At 47.1% G+C, this 22,598-nt stretch overlaps 2 protein-coding genes across 6 annotated transcripts; both read left to right on the top strand.

The window, feature by feature from the left end:
- Nucleotides 1–877: 877 nt before the first annotated feature.
- abi2a (abl-interactor 2a) lies at nucleotides 878–17,547 on the top strand. Of its 5 annotated transcripts, XM_067251700.1 has the most exons (11): nucleotides 878–1,002; nucleotides 7,922–8,089; nucleotides 8,216–8,392; nucleotides 8,883–8,983; nucleotides 10,175–10,324; nucleotides 12,322–12,446; nucleotides 12,953–13,192; nucleotides 13,758–13,946; nucleotides 14,307–14,393; nucleotides 14,786–14,956; nucleotides 15,691–17,547. In XM_067251700.1, exons 1-11 carry the CDS (start codon nucleotides 886–888, stop codon nucleotides 15,864–15,866), a joined length of 1,701 nt encoding a protein of 566 aa, XP_067107801.1. In that variant the 5' UTR covers nucleotides 878–885; the 3' UTR covers nucleotides 15,867–17,547. The 5 variants fall into 5 exon arrangements, with proteins under 5 accessions (XP_067107801.1, XP_067107763.1, XP_067107782.1 ...); XM_067251662.1 differs by lacking the exon at nucleotides 12,953–13,192; XM_067251681.1 differs by lacking the exons at nucleotides 12,953–13,192; nucleotides 15,691–17,547 and adding an exon at nucleotides 15,582–15,666.
- Nucleotides 17,548–18,164: 617 nt separating this feature from the next.
- On the top strand, nucleotides 18,165–19,456 carry LOC136932920 (secreted phosphoprotein 24). Its single transcript, XM_067228238.1, has 4 exons — nucleotides 18,165–18,305; nucleotides 18,580–18,707; nucleotides 18,920–19,042; nucleotides 19,187–19,456. The coding sequence occupies exons 1-4, from the start codon at nucleotides 18,191–18,193 to the stop codon at nucleotides 19,388–19,390; spliced, it is 570 nt and encodes a 189-aa protein (XP_067084339.1). The 5' UTR covers nucleotides 18,165–18,190; the 3' UTR covers nucleotides 19,391–19,456.
- The last annotated feature ends 3,142 nt before the right edge of the window (nucleotides 19,457–22,598 follow it).

The raw sequence follows: 22,598 nt of genomic DNA, 5'->3' as shown, positions 1-22,598 counted from the left end.
AATGTGTGGAGCCAGTATGGGCATAGGGGATTTGTGTGGGCCCTTATTTCCCACAACAGACCAGTACAGGGTCCAAATTGGCTTCTGTACTGGGAAAAACCAGTAAACACAAGTCTGGTGCAGTGTCTGATGTTAGATGTTGAAGTTAGACAACAGTTTTCAAATAGCATCTGATAAAGTTAGATGAACGTTAGCGAACTGTCCATGTCCAGTGATCATCTGTGTGTTGTTCTTACAAGCCATCTGCAGGGGGAGGTGTTGTCTCAAAAACATTGAGGAATCCCAGGGTTACTCCGTTCACAATACATAATTTAGCTCTTCATCTGTAACCCCTTGGATAAATAATTTGATCCTACAGAGTTGGCTATCCACATAACAATTTATTTTAAAGTTGTGAGCAGCAGTTCCCCTATGATAATTATCGAATATGAGTAATAGCCACCAGTTTGTCGTTCTGTTTTTAATCCTGAAAATTATTTATGAAGGTCGGATGTTCTGCCTTTAAAAGCTGTTTGACAGAACACCGTGGGCTTTTTTATAGGAAAGATCTCAAGCAGCTGAAGCTGGAAATTAGTTCAAAGAGTAGTGGGGGAAGTTGTAGGCTATACTAAACATTCTGGCATGGGGAGAGACAAATGGTGTGGTCCAAGAGTTAGTTCTTTCATACTTTATCACAAATGGAAATGTATATTTCTTAAAAGTATTGTTTCAACAGAAATTGATATGAAGAGCGCGAACACAAAGGCGGCGAACAATCCCAGTCCTGCATTTACTAGAGTAGTGTTTTTGAAGAGGGGAGGAAGTTGCTCTCCCTCACTCTAGTTTCCTGCGCAAAGGGAGCAGCGTTCGCTTGTGCACCATAGTACTGTAGTAAAAGATGTAAAGATGGCGGAGCTACAAATGCTTTTGGAGGAAGAAATTCCAGCGGGTCGAAGAGCTTTACTGGATAGTTTCACAAATCTCGAAAGGGTTGCTGAATACTGCGAAAGCAATTATGTTCAGGTAACGTATACGAAAACTGTCGCGTGCGTTGCTAAGCAATAAGTTAAACAAGGACTAGCTAGATAACATTAGCTAACGGTTTTCCACGTTTTAGGTTTAGGAATACAAGCGGATACTGTCCACGTTCAATCATACTTTTATCAAGCCTGGAATAGGAGTAGATAGGTTGGGAATATTACGCCTTTCAAATGTATTTTTTATTACCATGAAATAACTTACTGTCTCGTCTTGTTAGTTTACTAGCTATTGAGAAAGAACTCGGTCATTTGCAGTGGCTCGCGAGCTTGATAACAGATTTCTGAATGGAGCGTGCATTTTAGATCTCTATAATGTCAAGACTAGCAACCGTAGCAAGCTGTAGTAGGAAAGCTAACTGATATAATTAGCTAGTTGTATCTTGCACGTAATAGCTATTTTAGCTAGCTAAAACGTATGAAATATGCACAATGTCAAACTTATTTCTTAAAATAAAGGCGTATGCCAGGCTATTTGCTGAGGAACGTCGTTATCATTATCTCCAGTTTTCTCATCTCATATGCGACTCAAACAGTGGGCCTACATTTCGTTCACAAATTACATATTTTGCAGCAAATTGATGTTCCATAAATGTATGTCTAAATTGGTACTGTAATGTGCGAATGATTCATTACCATCGGTGGGTCTTGGCTTGTATGTTATAGGCTTTACATTGACATGCGCTTCACACTGACAGCTGAGCAGTGAAGTCATTAGTGATTTGTTGCTGCCTAGTAGTGCCTACCTTTTTAATAGGCTGCATTATATAACATATTGTCCCTTGCACACTGGTAGCCCAAAAGCTTTAATAAGTGATGTGAGGTACACTGTTGAGTGCTAGGGTATGCCAGATTAATTATTCCAAGTCACTGTAGTCCATTCTGTTGTTAACTCCTGCCCACTCACAAGCTGGGCTGGATAACTGTTCTAGCCCTCGTCTGGCAGGCAGGCAAAAAAATAAAAAAAATGAAGACACCTGTTACTTCCAGCTCTTCATGGCCACAGATAGAGATGGGGGAGTGGGGAAACTGGCAAAATATGTTCATGTCTTTTCTGCCAAGAAGAACTAAATCAAAGTGAATTTCTCTAACTGGTGCATACAACGGCCAGTTAGGTAGGGCTTTTTGATTTGAGCGAGACAGCAGGCTGTTAATCTCTGAAAGAGACAGTTTAATACCGTGATGTAATGATTATGATGATATGGGATACTTCAAGGGCATGTTGGGACTGTAGAGAACCATGTCAGGTTACAAAAGATCAGAAGTAACGACTTCTGCAGTAGGTATTATCTATTATGCTTATTATTTTGCGGTGGCTTTCGGGCTGAGTCTGTGGAGAACATGTCTAAAAGCCAGTTGTTGATGGGAGAAAGCGTTGTTGTTGTTCCTGGTGGCCTATATTGTAATGTTTTGTTCTCAAGGCATTCTTTTGTTCAACCCCACAATTGTTTTGCTTTTTATTGATAGCCCTCGGCTCTCTATTTCATTAGAGTTGCACAGTCTTGTTCTCAAGCCTAATAGCTAAAAGCTATTTGTGATTCCTTCAGTGGCAGACTGCTGCTTTGGTTTTACAAGGTCCCCTGTGTCTCACGGCCTGCAGCTCCACGCTTCTCCCTAGACCTGCCTCAAGTTCCCCCTCGGTCTCTCTTAAATATTTAGATTGTCGGCTTTTAGAACTGAAACACAACTACATGATTTAGCACACTACGACATTGTTACATAGCTTTTATCTGGAAAATGAAGTTCAAGGAGTTTGTTTATCTTAGTTTATTTCAGCACTTGTGTTAGCAGTAGTATACTACTAGAGCCTATTTGCCATTCAAAGCATAGGCTATATTAACTCTTTTGCCTTGCTTTGGAATTTCTAATAAAATATGCCCTTAATCTTAGAACATCTCTCTCTATCTTACTCTCTCAATCACGCTCTCTTTTTTTCAGTGTTTAAGGTGGCACACTGTACTTTCACAAGACCACCATGTATGTATCGCAAAAACCTACCCAATGGTAGCTATACACTACTTATTTCTACTCCTGCCTCCTGTTTTTTGTGTGTGTGTAAGAAAGCCTGTCTTACTAGAGCATGTGTAAACACAGACGACGTACACATGACTGCTTCCCGCTCACACAGGGCCCTGCCCCTGACATTTTCCAGCTGAACACTCAGCGGGGTTTGGCTCGAGGGGTAGAGACAGGCTGAAAAAGACAGGAGGGAGGTATTATGGATGAGAGATGCGGGACAGGGTCTGGAAAGGGACTTCAAACAGGATGCAGTTGTAGACAATGACACGTTGGACAGTCAAACGTAATGAGACATAAAGAAGGGCGAGCTAGCAGAGGAGAGCTGTTCCATCTCAAAATAGAGATGGAACAGCATGAGTGTCGCAAAGGAGAAAGACTATAGTAGTTGGGACTGACAGAAGGTATTAGGTTAGTTAGGGGAGTGGCAAAGTCCCCATTACCAGCTCGGCTGAAATCACAGTTCTTGTTGCTGCTCAACACAGATGGTTATGGTTATGGTTAGCCCAGAGTCCTCTCTCTCCTCCTCCCTTCCTCCCACTAGAGACTCCTTCAGGTGATTGGAAACAGCTGAATGCTGGGAAGGCAGGATGGAGTTTACTGGGGATTGAAGGGGAGAGAGTGTCCCTGCCTGCCTGCCTGCCTGCCTGCCTGCCTGCCTGCCTGCCTGCCTGCCTGCCTGCCTGCCTGCCTGCCTGCCTGCCTGCCTGCCTGCCTGCCGGGCTGTTTCTTGGGTTGAAAACCAAGAAAATGTACAATGAAGTGTAGGCCTTGCCTACATGGTGTCTACTAAAGGACGAATGTTTCAACTCTCATCACCACTATGGAACATGAGTAACCCAGATTAGAACAGCCTTTTCCCATTGTTGGTTCAGTGTTGAACTATGGATAATGAGATGAGGTTTGGCTTCACATTAAAGGTCATTTCCTCAACTTAATTAGGCCACATCCTAGAAATGTTATGGCTATATGTTTGTCTAATGCGAAAAGCTTGTATTCAGCTGCAGTTAAAGCAGTCTTGTTTAAGGACAGTATAGATGTGGAAGGAAGGCTACAGTTAATGAACCGGTAATACAAATCAGTACAGAGAAATTGGTGATGTATTTAATCTTTAATGTTTAAATGATTGATCAGTATGTTGAGACAGGGCTGGCGTGAGGTAGGCATGGTCTGCTATTTATTTATTTTCTGTGAGAATGTAAATACTTAAGATTGAGGCTAAATTAGTCTATGAATATGTCCACATGGAGCAGAGATGCTTTTGTCATTGTCTAAGTGATTATCAGAGAGTAAACATGATGATTGATGCTGTAATTAGAGTATTTTCCAAACCTGCCAGATGAAGTTCATAATGGGCCAATGCATCACTAGCTGTCACAATGTAATGGGATTTGCTGGCCCTGGAAGATAGTGATGGCCTGTCTTGCTTGTTGAGTGGTTAATGAGTTTAAGCCATGTGCCAGAAGGACTTATCTTCTCAAAACATGTAATTTTGTGCAGATTTCACCTCATTGAACCATGCTTCGAATATGAGTTTGAAAGCCGTTTGAGCCACATTTTATACTTTGTCCAAACTCCAGTTATGGAGTAGGCCAGTCTATTACCAAGATGTTGTTGGATGTAACACAGCTGCTGTGCCACACTGTCACACAACACAATCCTTTTAAGGCAAGGTTGGCAGTTGGCATCCGTACTCTGGTCTCCGACAGGGTCCAAGCAGACAGGAGAATAAAGAACTGTTCTGTTACTCCTGTCTGCTCCAGATGACTGGTTTATAATGGACCCAGCTGGACCGGAACCAGGAACAGGCTCTCAGGAAGAATCACAGACCACATCAGGGGAGGAGTAGAGAGGGAAAGAGGGGATAAATAGAAAATGGAGAGAGATGGAAAGAGGGACAGAAGACTGAGAGAAGGGAGACAAGGAAGAGTTGAGCTAGTCTGTTGTAGGGTGTTTTAAACCAGGAATGAAGGTTCAACCTTCAGTCTCTTCCTCTGAGATTGGAGCCCACTCAGCCACAGCCGTGTGTGTGTGTGTGTGTGTGTGTGTGTGTGTGTGTGTGTGTGTGTGTGTGTGTGTGTGTGTGTGTGTGTGTGTGTGTGTGTGTGTGTGTGTGTGTGTGTGTGTGTGTGTGTGTGTGTGTGTGTGTGTGTGTGTGTGTGTGTGTGTAGGTGTAGGTGTAGGTGTAGGTGTAGGTGTAGGTGTAGGTGTAGGTGTAGGTGTAGGTGTAGGTGTAGGTGTAGGTGTAGGTGTAGGTGTAGGTGTAGGTGTAGGTGTAGGTGTAGGTGTAGGTGTAGGTGTAGGTGTAGGTGTAGGTGTAGGTGTAGGTGTAGGTGTAGGTGTAGGTGTAGGTGTAGGTGTAGGTGTAGGTGTAGGTGTACGTGTACGTGTACGTGTACGTGTACGTGTGCATGTTCTGTATCAGTCACAATCAGCCACAGAACATTTATGTTCTGTGCCGCTCCTAAATGCAGAGTGAAACCGCCAGGCGTCCATCCATGGTTGAGTGTGGTTGTCTCCACCATGATGCCCTGCCCCTCGCTGTCCCCGGGCGAAAGAAAACGGGCCTCCAACTAGGTCACGACTAATGGAGCTTCAGTCTTCTGGCACAGAGAGGCAGGCAGGCAGAACGAGGGGGCGAGGGATGGATGGATGGATGGAGGGGAGGTAGGGAAAGGAGAAAAGAGAGGGATGGATCAGGAGAGTTGAGAAAAAGGAAGATGCGAAAGGGAGGAGTGTGAGTAAGGGAGAAACGGAGAGGGAGGGAGGAGAGAAGGGGGAGGGGAGCTACAGTGCTGGAACATTGTGCTGTCAGTATTTGTAACAGTCGTCCTGAACCATTTGAAATCTCCACGCCGCCTGCAGCCTTCACACACTACAAAGCGGTGGACCCCCCCCCCCCGATGTTACATTGTGAATGTATTTAATGCAAGTCCTCATTTCCTCTTCTCTCCTCTCCCTAGCTACAGCTTGGTGTTACGTAATGTAATGTAAAAGGTGGTGATCAGGCAGCAAGATCATTTTCTGTTCCTGACTAGCCAGACCCCCCCCCCCCCCCCCCCCCCTTTCCAAGCCCCAACACCGTAACCTGTGTTAATCCAGCATGGAATCCAATCATTGTTCTTAGATTGCTTCTCCACCCAGACTCTGTGTGACCATGTTCGTGTCTTAGGTTGATAACCATTCGTAGCAATTTTCTATAGCGCAACCTAAGCCTATAGCCTAACCTAATTCCAAAAAGACACAATCACATGGACAAATGAAGCTGTTGCTGTATTTATAGGAGGTGCTGCTTCCTTGCAGTTTCAAGTCTCCATTCTGTGGACATAGCCCTCTTCTCATTAACCAGCAGAGGATTGGCTGACTATTCAGGAACATATTGATCCACAGTGAGAACTGATGGGTTTTTGGCCGGAGTGATGCTCTTGTCATGCCACAGCTGTGAGGGTTGTCGCAAGGGTGGGTCATCTCAGCTGTCCCATTCCACTGATAGATGGCTGAGGGGACAGCAAGCTGCTTGCTAAGCTACTCATCATCACACAGCAGGGGTGATGCAGGGTGGGGGAGCAGAAGAGAGGAGCAGACCTTGTCCCCTCAAAATCCTCTGCAGGGCTTTCTTATTGTGCTTAAAGGCCCGGTTTGGAGTTTAAAAAATGATGTCATTTGACAGATGTTTTTATCCAAAGTGATGTACAGGGGGAGATTTGAACTTAAGATCTCTTGATCTGCAGTGAAATACTCCACCACTGAGCTAGGAATATCCATCCCTATTTCCCTCCCAGCTCCCTCCTGGTCTGTTCTCCCGTCCTCCATCTGAATCAGCAGGACAGATGTCGTCATTGTTGGACTGTTGTGAGGAAGGAAGAGGGGGGAGTCCAGGATTGTAGTGATTTGATGCAGCAAGCAGACACACATTGGTGTCACTGTATTTGTGTTTTCCTCTCTTTTCCCCCCTTTGGTGATGGGTGGGGGTGGTGGGTGTAGGGGGGTGGTTGTATTCATGCTGACCTACATGCCTGCCTGCTTGCCCCAGTTCAGACACATTCACTTCCACTGATGCTTGGCCTCATCCTGATGTAGTAGCTATGTTTAGCTGTGTGTGTGTCTGTGTGTGTCTGTGTATGTGTGTGTGTGTGTGCGCGTGTATGTGCCTGTGTGTATGTGTGGTGTCAGTCCCCCCGGTCCTGCCCAGGGACAAAGCAGCTGATTGAACCTAGCCGGCCTCTCTTCAGTGTGCGCGTGCGTGCGTGTGCGTATGGTCATGTGATCTGTGCTCTACAATGCTGCTTCAGTAGAAGTGCTGAGTCTATAACATTCCACCTCCCAGGAGGCAACAGGCTCCCTACTCATCCAGCCTGCCCCATTCACTACCTCGTTCACTCTGCCCTGTGTGTGCATGTCTCTGAGCTTGTGTGTGTGTGTGTTATCTGTCCCTCTCACTATGAATAGTTAATCATGTCTCTGTAATCGTCACAATGTTGTTTTAGTGCATGGCGACTGGACCCTTATTCACCTCATGACACAAGAACAGCTGGATTCATCAAAAATGCATAATGAACGATGATAATTTCCAGTCACACTAAATCCAGAGACAACCCAGACTATGCTCTTAGTTAGTTAAATGAGGTTTAAAGCACAGAGCTTCTACAGTACTGCAGGCTGCATGGTGGAGCTGCAGACCCACAAACAGATCAGTTAGGATAGCCGTGGTGCGCTGACGACGTCTGACCGAGCATAGAAAAGACACTGAGGCCGATGGAACCACTTCATCCATCACTGCTTTGTAACAATGAGAGGGAAGGCAGGCACGAACAGTCATCACTGAACCAGCAGCTGCCCTTGGATGAACTCTCTGGTGATCTCCCTGGCCCCTCCTCCTCTCCCTGCAGTGTCCAGACAAGCAGCGTGCCCTGGAGGAGACCAAGAACTACACCACCCAGTCTCTGGCCAGCGTGGCCTACCTGATCAACACTCTAGCCAACAATGTGCTCCAGATGCTGGACATCCAGGCCTCGCAGCTGCGACGCATGGAGTCCTCCATCAACCACATCTCGCAGGTAGGAGCACGGCAAGTAACACACACACATATACCTACCATAATGGGGTTCACTCATGTTCCAATTGAATGCACTCAACACCCGTCATATGATTTCTTTCTCTGAATCTCTTTCTCCCACTTTCAGACGGTTGATATTCATAAAGAGAAGGTGGCGAGAAGGGAGATTGGTATCCTGACGACCAATAAGAACACTGCCCGCACCCACAAAATCATTGCGCCAGCCAATCCGGAGAGACCAGTGCGCTACATACGCAAGCCTATTGACTACAATGTTCTGGACGACACCGGCCATGGAGTCAAGGTAGGCTGAGGGGGGGGGGGGGGGGGGGGGGGAAGGAGAAGCACACTGTTTAGCTGTTCGTTCTTGAAGCGTGTTTTAACAATGAATCGTGGTTCTGTGTTGTGTACGGCATGCTTAGAGCACTATAAACTTTTTCTTTCCCTTCTATTTGTTTTCTCTGCTCTTCCAATGGGTGATGGTTGGCATGACTCAAATCACTAACTTCTCAATGCTCTCTCTCTCTCCTCTCTCTTTTTCTCCTGCTTTCGATCATGTGTATAGTGGTTACTAAGGTTCAAGGTAAGGACGCGCCATAGGGCCCTTTTTGAACATCCAACATGCACAGACAAACACACAGTGGCTCTCCATACATGGGCAACTGCTGTGGAGACGACCTGTCACTGAGAATGTGTGTCACGTGTGTGTCCTGATTTATAACCCTAAACTATAAGTGTGTGTGTGTGTGTGTATTGTGGTTGTGTTGTGATTGACACGTCCTCGTCTCCTGCAGGTCAGCAGTCAGAACATGAAGATGGGCGGGGCTCTCCCCCGCACCACGCCTCCCACTCAGAAGCCCCCCAGCCCCCCTATGGCGGGCAAGGGCACCTTGGGGTATGTGAGAACTCACACACACACATGCACACACACATGCACACACGACATGATCTAATCTATTTATTAGGCTGTGCTATAGTCTGTATGTCAGTTGTCGATACATGTACATGTTTTCATTGATTTGGATGAACTGTTTGCAGGGTAATGCTGCTGCCGTCTCTCTGTGAATGTCCATGACGACATGACAAGTGAATGTATTTGGGACTCGACGTGAATTCCTTGCAGGGTTAGCATGACGTCATCTCTGAGAGCTTCTTGCTGTGATATTATGTTGTCTCTGTGTGTCTGCTGGGGGCAAGAAGTTGTAGTAAGGTGTCAGTGGTTACAGTTACGATAGGGAAGTGACAGTTTTCATCTGAGCTGTTTTCTCTTATCAGTGACAACTCAATTGAGGCTAAGCAACCATTGGGATTCAACGGTACTTAATTTAAAAAGTGCTTTCGTCCCTCAAGGGGAATCGGAATGACTAGTGTTTTATCTGATCTCTCCGGCTACCAGGATTTACTTTCATCATCATCCAGTTATCTCTATTTTAGTCACACCTCTTCTATGTGACTGTTTACAGAACTCACTATAACACGCACACAGTAGCCAGATGGCTCGCAGGGTGACTTCCTGGATGCTTCCTGTCCAGTGTGTTTGGAGCCAGCTGGCCACCTCTCCCTCCCCATTGGCTGCCTCTCTCTTCCTGCTCCCTGCTTCCACAGGCATGCTGGGAACACAGCGGAGCATCCTGGCTCTGACCATGGAGCACACAGCCTTGCTCCACCTGGACGAGCAAGGCCAGAACTGTCCTGCTGGGCATGGGCTCTCCACTCACATCAGAACTACTTCTTTTCTTATACGATCTCATAAATAGTTTTTTTTTCTCCCCTTTCTCTTCCAAACAGGTGACCAACAGGATTTGACATTACTGCTGTTTTATTTTGTGGTTATTTTAGTTGACAATCCTTTACCTTCCATCCTCCCCCAAATCCAGCTGTTGTTAGTATGGTTGATGAGTTGTCACCGATTCATAGGGAGAACAGAACAGTCCACCGATGAGCTACCGAGAAAATGATCACTCTTGAGCCAACATCATCAGCTGTGTCTTCCCCCATTCGGGTCCAAAAGGCCGTTCCACACCAGCCATGTCCATCTCTTCATCTGTCTTCTCTGGGTGTTAAACTTCCTTCCTGCCCCTTCCAGGAGACACTCCCCCTACAGGACGCTGGAGCCAGTGCGCCCGCCCGTCGTCCCTAACGACTACGTTCCCAGCCCCACACGCAACATGGCTGTCGCCCAGCAACCCAGCCCCGCACGCACGGCCACCCTTAACCAGAGGACTCGCACGTACAGGTACCGCTACTCGCCCTGCTCCCACCCCCCCTCGCCGCCTCACCAAACCAATCGCAGATTCATGTACCCAGGATGCATTGGGGGGCCTTCGTATGGCCATGACAGAATGGAAACTGAAAGAAGCAAGGAAGATCTGAAGAGTGGGGGTGTTGCTCAACACTGTCAGACTGGAATCACTTTTTCCGCCATCCTCCCCCCCCCCCCCCCCCCCCATCCCCCCTGCTGATTTGCCTCCCCCTGGTCTCTGGCTTGAGAAGTAAGAGGGACCGCTGTCATCGAGCCTCGTCTTTTTCTTCCCTCGTTCTTGTGAAGCTGTGCCCTGAATGACTGCAGAGTTTTATATAACTGATCCGTGCCCCCCCCCCTCCTCTCGTCTGTTGGAGTCTCCTGTCCTCAGCTCTGTCCAGAAGGGAGGAGTCGTCCTGCCACAAGCTTGGAGATCTGACAGAAGGAATGTGCTGATTGGCTTATTAGTCTGCTCTCATGTTTCGTACCATCCACATGGTCTGGAGATCTGGAATGTTCCATGTGAGCTTTGAGCCAGAGGAAAGCAGGCAGTGCCATAGAACACACACACCCCCATCTGCCTGGCAATCAGCAGTGACTCATCTCTGAACAGAGATCAACTAGATGACAGAATTGAAGAGGGAAGTCACAGACGACCAGAAGTTTTAACTGGGAATACTACAAAGTATTTTCTGAAGAATCAGGAACATTTTCAAACGCAGAAAGCACAAATGGAGGTTGACTGGCTTGGACTGATGATGAAGCTACAATGTGCGCCAGAGTGAAACGCAAAAGCTTCTGCCCAAGAGCGACGTTCCCCATCTATTAAAGCCCATGAAGTATTTATAGTAGAAAGTCTGTTTAATCTGCCTTCATAGTCGCTCCTCTTTCATAGCAGTAAATACGCATCCTTTCTTTTCTCGCCTCACCCCTCTTTCCAAAATACCTCTTTTGTATTATATTTTCTGTTTGGTATTTTATTTCTGTCTAATTGATCCTGCTTTTTTGTTCAGCTTGGCATCGCCGCTCTCTCTCTCTCTCTTTTGCTTTTCTGAAGACTCATGCTCTTTCTCCTCAGCGGTAACCTCCATCCTCGCCGCATCGACTAACAAATGCTCTCTCACTCTTTTTATTATTTGATTTTTTGAATCCTTCACTCTTAGAATTCGCTCGTGTGTCAGCACTCGAGAGGGCTTTCTCATTTCTTGGGTATGATGAATGACATAGATTTTAATCAACAAAGCAGCCAGTGGGTACTGTAGAGACCGCGTGATAGGCACTTGGAGTGCCTGGGATTCCGTGTCGCGGGTCACATCTTCACAAGATTTACTACCTTACCTCTGTCACAATAGATGGGCCGTTGATGTTAACATGCACGGTGCGTTCCTATATTCTCTGTATGGGAATCCTAATGGGTTTCTACTTTGAAGAGTTGTCTCCAGCGCCTGTGTGAATGTGTGAGGAATGAGAAAGCTCTCAGAGAACCTACTGACCTAATCAATCACCCATAGGGGGTCTGGAACCCACCTCAGCTATTGCCTTCCAGTCATTGCCTTTTTTTTCTCTGTTCTAGAACACTCCGCTGCTCTATGCTGTCTGTCTGCTATCTCTTCACTCGATCATTTACTGATGTTATTGCTCCAGAACCTTCTAGAGCTACCTCTCCTCCTCAGTCATACCTTTTCGTTGTCATTGCTCTAGAACCTTCTCTCTCTCTCTCTCTCTCTGTCTCTCTCTGTCTCTGTGTGTCCATAGCTGGCTTGTTTCTAACTCAGCAGAGCAGAGAGACAGGATGTGTAGTGTTGTTGTGCGTCTCACTCTGGTACGTGTTCCCATGTCTCTCCTAGTCTGTGTCTCACTAGTGTGTTAGTGTTTTCTGTGACACGTGTCTTGTGTCAGTGTGGGTCCAACAGTGGAGCTAGTGCTTACTGTGTGCGTGTGTGTGTGCGTGTGCGTGTGTGTGTGCGTGTGTGTGTGTGCATGTGTGTCAGCAGTGGAAGCAGTGGGGGCAGCCACCCCAGCAGCAGTCGAAGCAGCAGTCGAGAGAACAGCGGGAGTGGCAGCGTGGGGGTGCCCATCGCCGTGCCGACGCCCTCCCCACCCGGAGCCTTCCCAGGTACACACACCCAGACGTCCCTCTGGTCACCCAGCCACAACGCTTCACTGGGCTGCACCAACGCGCCTAACAGGAATGCTAACCAATTAACATAATTCCCTTTGAAGTATTGGTCATTTGTTATAGAAGTATTACTTTTTTATCTATCTATCTTAGTATTTATTTTATATATAAAAAAACTATTACACAGGGGTACGTGTCTACTTGAGCTTTCATAGCAGTGCCTTCTCAATAAACTAGGCATGTTTAGACTAAAGATCCTCAGGGTTTAATAAATGGTTAAAAGTTGTCATTAGTGTGGAGTGAGTAGCTTCACAGACTCCCCCTCCCTCCAGCTCTGCTGACCTCTGCAACACTGACAGCCTCTACCCCCACCCCACCCCCCCTCAGCCAAACCCAAACATCTGTGTGCCGTTCTGACGTGCTGGTGTCCTCTGTCTCCCCCTGCCCTGTCCTCTCCCCTTGTTGCCTCCCGTCTTCTTAAGCCTCTACTTCCGGGGTCACAGGCACCTCTGCTACGCCACCTAACTCCGCACCACCCTCCTCCTCCTCCTCCTCGTCCTCCAGCACTGCCGCCGCAACCCCCGCCCAACCTAACTCCCCACCCGCAGCACCCGACCCTTCTCCCCCCACTAACCCCGTCCTTGCATCCGAGGGTCAGTCGGTTGAGTCCGAGGCCCCCCCTTCCTCCCAGCCCCCCCTCTGTGCGGCCACTGCTGCAACCTCCACCACCACCCTTGTGCCAGGTGAGTGTGCCCCCCATCCCTCCCCATCACCCCCTTCCCAGACCCACCCAGCATCACCCGCCCCACCTCGTCCTCGCCCACTCCCATCACCCGCCTGGAAGAATGCAACGTTCCAGAAGGAGAGTCAGCCATTAGCATTTCTGTCTGCAGCATTGTGAGCGTGAGCCCCCTCATTCTGTTTCAATGGCTTACACCCTCCCACTGACAGCCCAAGTCCACACTCCTGCCTTCACACCTCATCAGGCTCATTTCATCTTGCATGTTCCTGGTGCTTTGAAGCACTCTTGTATCTCACCCAAGGACATGTTTTTGCTCATTTAGATAAGTTGAAACAGGTGCCTACAAATCCCAGAATGCAAGAGGAAGAAACTAAGGGCCGTTGGGGAGGATTAAATACAGTTTTTTGCCAGATTGTATAACTGTATCAAGTTTACAGTGTGCATATTCCAGATATGGTACCTCTTAAAAAAATATTAAGAAAAGAGAACTGCATCAATTGAGAACAGGTACTGTTTAACTGCTGTTGTGTGTTTCCAAGATGGTTGATTCCCTCCTTGTCCTCTAGGTGGCATGGTTCCCCAGTTCTACAGTATGAACCGACCTGTCCCCAGACAGACCTCTCCCCCAGTGGGGGGGTCTCTGCCCTATCGTCGGCCCCCCTCAGTGACAGGCCAGCCCATCCTCCCTCAGAGCCAGAGCCAGGTCCAGAGCCCCAGCCAGCCCAACGGAGGGCCTTACTACAACCAGAGCCCAGGTAACTCTCCCACCATTATGACACTGCAAGACTACAAGTCCCATGAGTCATTCACATGCCGCGCCTACAGCTAGGCCGCCCAGCCCTCTCTTGTGGGGGATAGGCCCCCGGACCTTCTCTGTTCCTCCTCACCACTAGGATCTCTGCAGACATGTAGATGTGCTGGGTGATATAGAGTTACTTCTCCATCCTCGGCATCAGTCTGCCTGCACACTAACCGTCTCCTCTTCTTGACCTCACCTCCATTTCCTTCTCCTTCCACAAAACGATTCATCTGTCTGTCTTCCTTTTTTCTACTTCCTTCTCCTTGGTCCCTGTTCCACCCTCTCTCTCTGCTCCACCCCTGCTTATGTGGCCCAGGCTCGGTGGCTCCCCCTCCCCCCTCCATCCTGCAGATCACCCCCCAGCTCCCTCTGATGGGCTTCGTGGCTCGGGTTCAGGAGACCAGTAAGTGGCTTTCAGCCTTCCCATAGCTAACAGCCCGCCCCTCTGCCGCCATGCACAGACAACCTCTCACCTTCTGGTCCTCCCCAGTGATGATCTTAACACCACTGCTGATGTGATATGGCACGAGGAGTCGTTTTTTCTCTCTCTCCCAAACACGACTCATTGAAGAGAGTGTGAGTGTGTGTGTGTGTGTGGGAGAGAGTCCATGTGTGCATGTGATGGTGTCTTTTGGAGTTCCCAGCATGGTGACTTGAATACTGCATGTCCCTGCCATCCAGGCTGCCTCGGGAGACAAAGCACGTTCCTTTTCTAGTGTTCGTTTTTAGATGGGTGTGTATGTCTTCCGGTGTGTGTGTGTGTGCGTGCGTTCTAATGTCCCCCTCCTCCCCCAGTCTCCGACGCGCCCCCCCCGCCCCCCCCAGCCGAGGAGCCGGTGTTTGAGGAAGTGGAGCCTCTGCCCCCTCCAGAGGGCTACGAGGAGGAGGAGTCAGCCGTGGTGGAGTACAGCGACCCCTATGCTGAGGAGGACCCCCCCTGGGCCCCACGCACCTACCTGGAGAAAGGTACACACACACACACCTACCTGGAGAAAGGTACACACACACACACACCTACCTGGAGAAAGGTACACACACACACCTACCTGGAGAAAGGTACACACACACACACACACCTACCTGGAGAAAGGTACACACACACACCTACCTGGAGAAAGGTACACACACACCTACCTGGAGAAAGGTACACACACACACACACCTACCTGGAGAAAGGTACACACCTACCTGGAGAAAGATACATACACACACACACACCTACTTGGAAAAAGGTACACGCATACACACCTACCTGGAGAAAGGTACACACACACACACACCTACCTGGATAAAGGTACACACCTACACACCTACCTGGAGAAAGGTACACACCTACCTGGAGAAAGATACATACACACACACACACCTACTTGGAGAAAGGTACACGCATACACACCTACCTGGAGAAAGATACACACACACACACCCCCAGTCCCTCTCTATGTCTTAGCTCTACCATTGTCCATTTCTCTCATTCCCATTCAGAGTGTGAAGGGATTCTTGTAGCGAGTCAAGATATCTGCTGTCAGATCAATGTCGGCCTCAATCTCTTTATTTGATCTCCTATTCCTCCACGGTCTTTTTGCCTCAGATAAAGCACTCTCAGATCTGTGGTTATGTGCCTCTCCTTGCGGCGGTAATCTCTGCCTACACACAGATTAGTCACGTATGACAGTAATGAGCACCTGCGCCCCCTCTAGTGGTGGCCATCTACGACTACGCCCGGGACAAGGAGGACGAGCTGTCCTTCCAGGAGGGCGCCATCATCTACGTGATCAAGAAGAACGACGACGGCTGGTACGAGGGCACGATGAACAACACCACCGGCCTGTTCCCTGGCAACTACGTCGAGTCCATCATGCACTACGCAGAGTGAAGCCCCGCCCCTGTCTCCCCCCAGGCCCCTCCCACAGCCTTGTGGCGTGGTGGACGGACTTGGCGTCAGTGGGATTGATGTGAATCGTGTACATGCATGGGGGAGGGTGGGGGGAGGGGTGTTCAGAGAGATGAGGGGATGGAAGAGGAAGAACGCTGCAGAAGGACTCTTGAATTGGTGGGGGACAACAAGAGGAGAAGAAGAGACAAGACCCTGTTGCTGTGGTTTCCTGTCGCCACTGAAGGAGACATGGTACAGAACTACACTATTAAAAGTCAAAAAACGTGTCCAAAAAACTACAATAACAATCATTTGTGTGAGACCAGATGACGGACCCGGTTGTAGCGCTGTATTTCCTGTGTTGTGAGCGTGCTGCTGACGGCTCGTGCCGATGGTCCTCCTGTCCTGAGAAAAGCTGGTCTCTCTGGTCACACCTTCAACTGTTCTTTTCTTTGATGGTGGCCTGAAGTCATGTGGGGAGGGGAGGGCTCCTCAGAGCCCTGTGCTGTTGGTTTCTCGTTCTTTAGGACAGACACTACGATTACCAACACACTACGGCACGGTGTCTGCAGTAGCCTTCCCGCTGCCTACCAACCGGCAGCAGTTCAGCCCAAAAGTATTGAACTGTTCAGGTTATACGACTCTTAACCATTTCCTTTTGTACATTTTTTGGTATGTATCTTTTTCTTTTCTCGCTGGCTCTGAATATTCTGTACTAGTGGACCTAACCAGATTGCCTAGTGGACTATGAAGATGTTGTGTACTGTATGTATGTGCTTCTTTGACTGCATGCTTGCTAAAATAGACCTACCGGTTTCTTTCTTTTTTGTTGCTTTGATTTCACCAACTTGCTTTACTAAACGTTTTGCCATCTAGAAGATATTGTTTTTATAAGTGGTTATCGGTTGTTATATCCTTTAATACATAGTTTCAGTCAAACTCTCAGATGGTGTTGGATATTTTGTGCCATATTGCGATGTTGTATACGTGTGTGTGTGTGATTTACAAAACTGACCAACCATACCTTGGTTCAGTCCATGGTTTCACTTGTGGTTCCCTCACTAAAGGGAATGGGGACCTACAAAGCAGTATTTGATCCTTTTTTAAGAAGCATTCAAATATATAACATGAATAGAACTCACTTGCATTACAGATTTGACTGGGAAGTTGTTTGTCTTAATGCCATATTGCAAGAATTGTTTGACATTAGGTCACTACAGCAATAAAACTGAACTCCGTTTTGTTTTGGCAATAATACCTGGTAGAATGTGATGTCATCAGAAACTTACTTTTGTAAGCTATTGAGTAACAAAAGCACACTGTTTTTAGAGTGAAGTGAATGTGAGATGAGAAACCAAGAAAACACTAACTGAAAACTATATTTGTGTTAATCCGAATACGTGTATATTTGAAGGACTGTATTGCTATGACAGTGTTATATTTTGGGAAAACTTTAATCAACCCCGAAAAAGAGCAGCTTGCCAACTCTGAAGGCTCTGATGATGAAACCTACACAGGTCTACTGGGCTCCTCAAAGACGGCATCCATACAACCAGGTTCTGTTTTTGTGTTTGAGTTTGGGTGACACATGCTTTGACAGGGGATTTCCAGAACATACTGTGTCTGTCAAAATGATATGAAAAACAATAAAATGGGAACTATTGATACTTGATATTTTAAAAACCTGTACGTTTCTGTGATCTTATCATTTCTGAGTTCTTATCATCTTTGATAACTAGTATCCACAAGAAGGCATTGAACACAAATTGACATAACACACTAAATCACTCAGAATAAAAATACATTTCTTTCTTGTCTAATAGATGTTTTTAGTGTTCACTGTGCCTGGCAGCTCAGACGTGGTTACTTTGTGTTGTGTCTAGTAAACACAGACCATTCCTCAACCCTGACCACCAAAACATAACTATGTGCTTCTGATCATTGATATTCTTCCATACTTTCTATATTATGCACTCTACGCTGACCTGGATTATAGCATCTGCTAAATGAATAAAATGTACTGTAAAAAAGTATGTGTATACACAGGGCTTGGTTAGGAAACACCATGACGATAGCCCACTACCAGCATGACGTGTAAACATTTAGAGATGAGAAAAAATAAACTGTGGTATCCTCAGGCTGCATTATTGTATTGATTGAGCATGTTTACCTCCAGTGTGGTTACCCAGTGGCTCAACAGGCCAGAACAGGCCTGATATCAAACACCTCTACTGAGCTATCTCACGACACAAGCACCAGAAGAACGCTGAACAAGAACACAAGGGAACACTGGAGCTTTCAGAATTTCTTTCGATGCAACGTTTATGAATATTTATAACAACAAAAGTAGTTATCAGGTAGGTACAGGAGGTTCCGGAAGAGATATGACGTCGTCGGGACTGGTCTTGCTGGTTCTGCTGCAGTGCCTGTGCTGCTCAGGTGAGGATGATCAAGTATCGTGTGTTGTGTTTTCCTTGATAATGGAACATTCTAGAATTTGAAGTATGCCACAAAGTGTATAATTAACGGTAAGCAAATCCTAAAACCGGCCCCAGAGACGTTAGACACAATGCTACCCTATTTTTAAACAACTAACATATGATAAACATACTTTGTTGCTATTGAACAAACCCAAACTTGGGAGAAACCCAACCCAAGGTCTGAATTCCACAGGACCGAACAGATAGGTGACTAGTATGTCTTGTACCATCAGGTGTGCCAGTGCTGAGGTCCTCCTTTAGGCCCATGGCCCAGTGGGCAGTCAGAATGACACAGGACCAGATTAACCAGCGCTCTGCAAGACCCCGCCTGTTCAGGGTCGCCAACAGCGTCGTGGAACGGGTGAGTCTGCCAGACATCATAACAGTCTGGGGAGGACAGCCTCAATAAACTGCACAATAGCACCATCTTGTGGTTTATTTTGGTAATTTCAAAAGTAAACCAACCAGAACTGATGGCCTTTTGGACTTCACAATCCAACCTGTGCCATTATATGTACTGATAAAATAAGCCAATGATGAATAAAATATAATAGTCATTTTTATTTTGGAAAGATTGCCCAGGTGGATATGACCACCTATGATCTCCACCTGGACTTTGACGTCAGAGAGACCGTGTGTTCAAAAGGCTTGGAACCCTACCTGGATGTATGTCGTTTCAGAAGCAGGAAGCGACAGGTGAGCAGAATCCTCTCATAACATCAGTAAAATAATCTTTATCAGAGCTGAATTGACCTTAAAGAAGGGACTCAGGAGAAGGACGCACACTAACATTGTCGGCGCATCCTCAGTCAGACTGCCTCTTCTGTCTCCTGTCTCCAGATGGAGGTGTCCTGCTCCAGTGTAGTGCGTGTGGCAGGCCAGTTTAGCAGGCTTCAGAGTCTGGACTGCATGCCTGCCCAGAGCTCCAGCTCCGAGTCCAGCAGTGAGGAGATGATCATGTTGCAGAACGTCCAGATCTTCCAACAAAGCCCTGGGATTACTGTATGTGACGGAGCTCTCCGCTGTGCTCCCTATGTACTGTAGATCACTTTTCCTGTTGTTAATGGTCAAACGTAATGTCTCTGGAAATAGATGGACACACAGGAGGAATAAAGCAATACAAATTTCTTTCTCTGGTCTTTTCCTCCAACACAAACACACAAACGTTTATTGGTTTATTGATCTGAGGAAGTCAATCACATGAACCAAACACCATGATGTGCTGTCATGCCAGACAGCAACAACATCGTTTATCCGAATTCCGCTTGAGTGACTGTCAAACACCAAATTACGAGGTATGAGAGTTGAAAGACAACACATTTATCTGGAAAATTTGGCACTTCATGAGGATATCACTTTCCACTGATTGTTATAATAATATATTCACTTACTCATATTACTTCAAAAACCAAATCCCTTGACTACAAAGCAGGTTTAGAACAGTCCATTTGGTTGCTTAATTGCACATCTTTAATGATTAATTATGAATACTTTTCAAATATTGGTGAACTGAGCTACGATTGGGATTACCCTTAGTGTTAGACGGTTGTTTGTGAGAGTATGAACTGTCATATTTTCTTCCTCCAAAGCTGTAATAGCGTAATAATGTGGTTTGTATCATGGATTATTGTGCTGGCTCAGGAACCAATGGCGGTGCTCCTGGATGGTCAGCTGAGCTGCACTGTGAGCATAGTGGAATGTAGGTCACTGTGTTCTGACTCCTCCACTGACTGCACACATCACCTTCTGACACACACACGCACAAACTACTCAACTACTTGCATACACACACTCGACACTGTCAGAACCTCAGAAAAGAAGTCGTTGCAGTGATCCAGTAACTGTAGACATTTAGTAAACACACATACTACAAAAAAGACACATTTAGAAAGACTACAAAAAATGATGAGGTATGATTTGCAAATTTTTATTGTTCAGTTTAAATGCATTTTAGGTTTATGTCCCCGTTACGGCAGAGTATCTAAGAACGGCTCTGACTGACTTCAGGCAACTCCTCTGACCTTTAGACACAATGGTTTATTATCTCTATGTTGCCATGAAAATACTGAAGATCTGAAATGGACAATAGTTTGTAGCTGACTCAAAGCCATCAGATGTAGCAGATGTTAAGGCAGAGTTTTTCCACTCTGCACCAAAGTTTGACTAATCTAACGTCATGACAACAGTAGTGCAACGTGATTGGTTACAGAGATAGATTCTGACCTTGTCAGACTAATTGGCACGGGCTGCGTTCAGGAGGGCGATTTTCCACCCTCAACGTTTCAGACACGCCTCGGGATAGAACAGATGCCTACACGCCTTTCTAAACGTTGCAGAACGTTGCACCTTGCTGAACACAGTCCTAGTTTGAATTAAGACAGACACACCCACACACACACAGGTTGACAGAAGTTGTTCCACAGCCAGAGATGGTCTTCATGCTACAGTCTTACTCAGTACTACTAATGTAAAACCAGATGGGACACAGTGCCCACAAGTAGAGCAGTCCCCATCTTCAGACACACAGTACAAGAGAAGGCATTCATGTGATCCAACGCTCGTCCAACCTCGCTGACAGGATGGCTGTTGCGTGACCTGGGGGGTTCGTTCAGTGATCGAGCAATGAGAGGAAACATTCGCAGCGTTGTTTCTGACAGAAATGTGCTGGAGGGCTGTTATGGGGCAAGTCTTTCAATGCCACGGTGGTCCCACTTTTACGACAGTAATCAGAACCAACAGTTCTCAGTTTTAGCAGACACACGTCTGAGCATCTTGTAGTATGTGTTTAGTCTGTCGTTTTTAACGGTGCCCAGGATCTGACTCTGAGGCCCTTTCTAGGGGCAGGTTCAGGGTCAGTTGAGTGTCGTCCCTCTCAGGGTTAAAGGTCAAAAATCTGGAGAGGGTCAAATGGTCCTGGAATTAGGGACAGGGCCGAAGGAGGCCAGTAAAGCCAGGATCAGCAACTTTACAGACAAAAATATGTGACCAATAGAAATAAAGTGGGTTCAACCCACCCCCAATGTAACAGCCAATCCCAGAGGTGGACCTTCATTGTGCACCTTTTTATCTGAGCACCTTAAGAGTGTCATTGCCTTGTCAGTCATCTTCATCTCTCTACAGTAAAACTGCTGTAGGTTTTCAACCATTTTGGTGCAATTTGCAAACAAAAAATCTTCATTAGAATTAGCGTTAACACAATGCATCTGTACACTCTACAGACAGACAGACAGACGGACAGACAGACAGATGGACGGACAGACAGATGGACAGACAGACGGACAGACAGGGGATCTTGAGCCCCTCCCCCTGCTGCTCCCGCCCCCCCCCCCCCCTCCCCCAGTTCACTCACAAGGTTTAAAAAACAAAACTTTCAAATAATATTATCTTTCAGGTATTAAATAATCTTATATAAAAACACAAACTTAATAATAACATCCCCATTCCCTCCCTCCCCTTCATTACCCTAACATCCACATACATTTTTCTGTACACGCTCAATCCCCCTCTCCCCCTCCCTCCCCTCCCACACCCCCCAAACCGTTGCTAAGGTGACACCATGTCCTCTACAGGGCTCCATGCAGTACCAGTTATATTGCAGCAAGTTTCTTGTCCTTTATGTTTTTGTTTCTGTTTATATTCAATGCAAAGCGGCACAAACATGTGGGAAAGCTGATAGGTGGTCAGGCTTGCTTCTTTTCATTGGAGTAATCATGTAATAATAATAATAATAATAATAAGAATGAAAATCTGGGATTACAAGGAAGAGGATCCTAGCTCAGTCAGTCCAGGGTGGTTGCTATGAGGGGAAACAGACGGAGAGACAGAAAGAGTTCCGGAGGAGCTGACCTAATAGTCTTTAGATCCCCCCCCCCCCTGTCCTGGTTACTACCACTCCCCGGTTAGTTTGGTGCTTTGGTCCCGTTTGGGCGGGGCGGGGGGCGGACCGCGCCGTAGCGTTGCATAGCCTGAGATGTTGGCATGGGCGTAGCCTCCTCCGCTGGCTGGCCTGTGGTGGTCCTGCAGCAGCTCTGGGGGCGGCGGAGGCAGCGCCATATCGTCCATGGTCGCTACCGGCTCCATCTTGGAGGAGAGGCGGGAGGAAGTGAGCGAGCCGTGGCGCGAGACCGACTTCCTCTTCAGCGTCCGGTTGAGGTCTTCCAGGAAGTTGGGCTGCAGGGCCAGGTTGGTGCCCTTGGGGGACGTGGGGGGTATCTGGGAGCTGAAGGAGCTGTGAGGGTTGGTCTGCTGGGGT

The sequence above is a fragment of the Osmerus mordax genome, chromosome 2 (assembly GCF_038355195.1).
Source record: "Osmerus mordax isolate fOsmMor3 chromosome 2, fOsmMor3.pri, whole genome shotgun sequence".
NCBI lineage: Eukaryota > Metazoa > Chordata > Actinopteri > Osmeriformes > Osmeridae > Osmerus > Osmerus mordax.
Note: the sequence above shows the minus strand (reverse complement) of the source record. Positions and strands in the feature narration are given on the sequence as shown.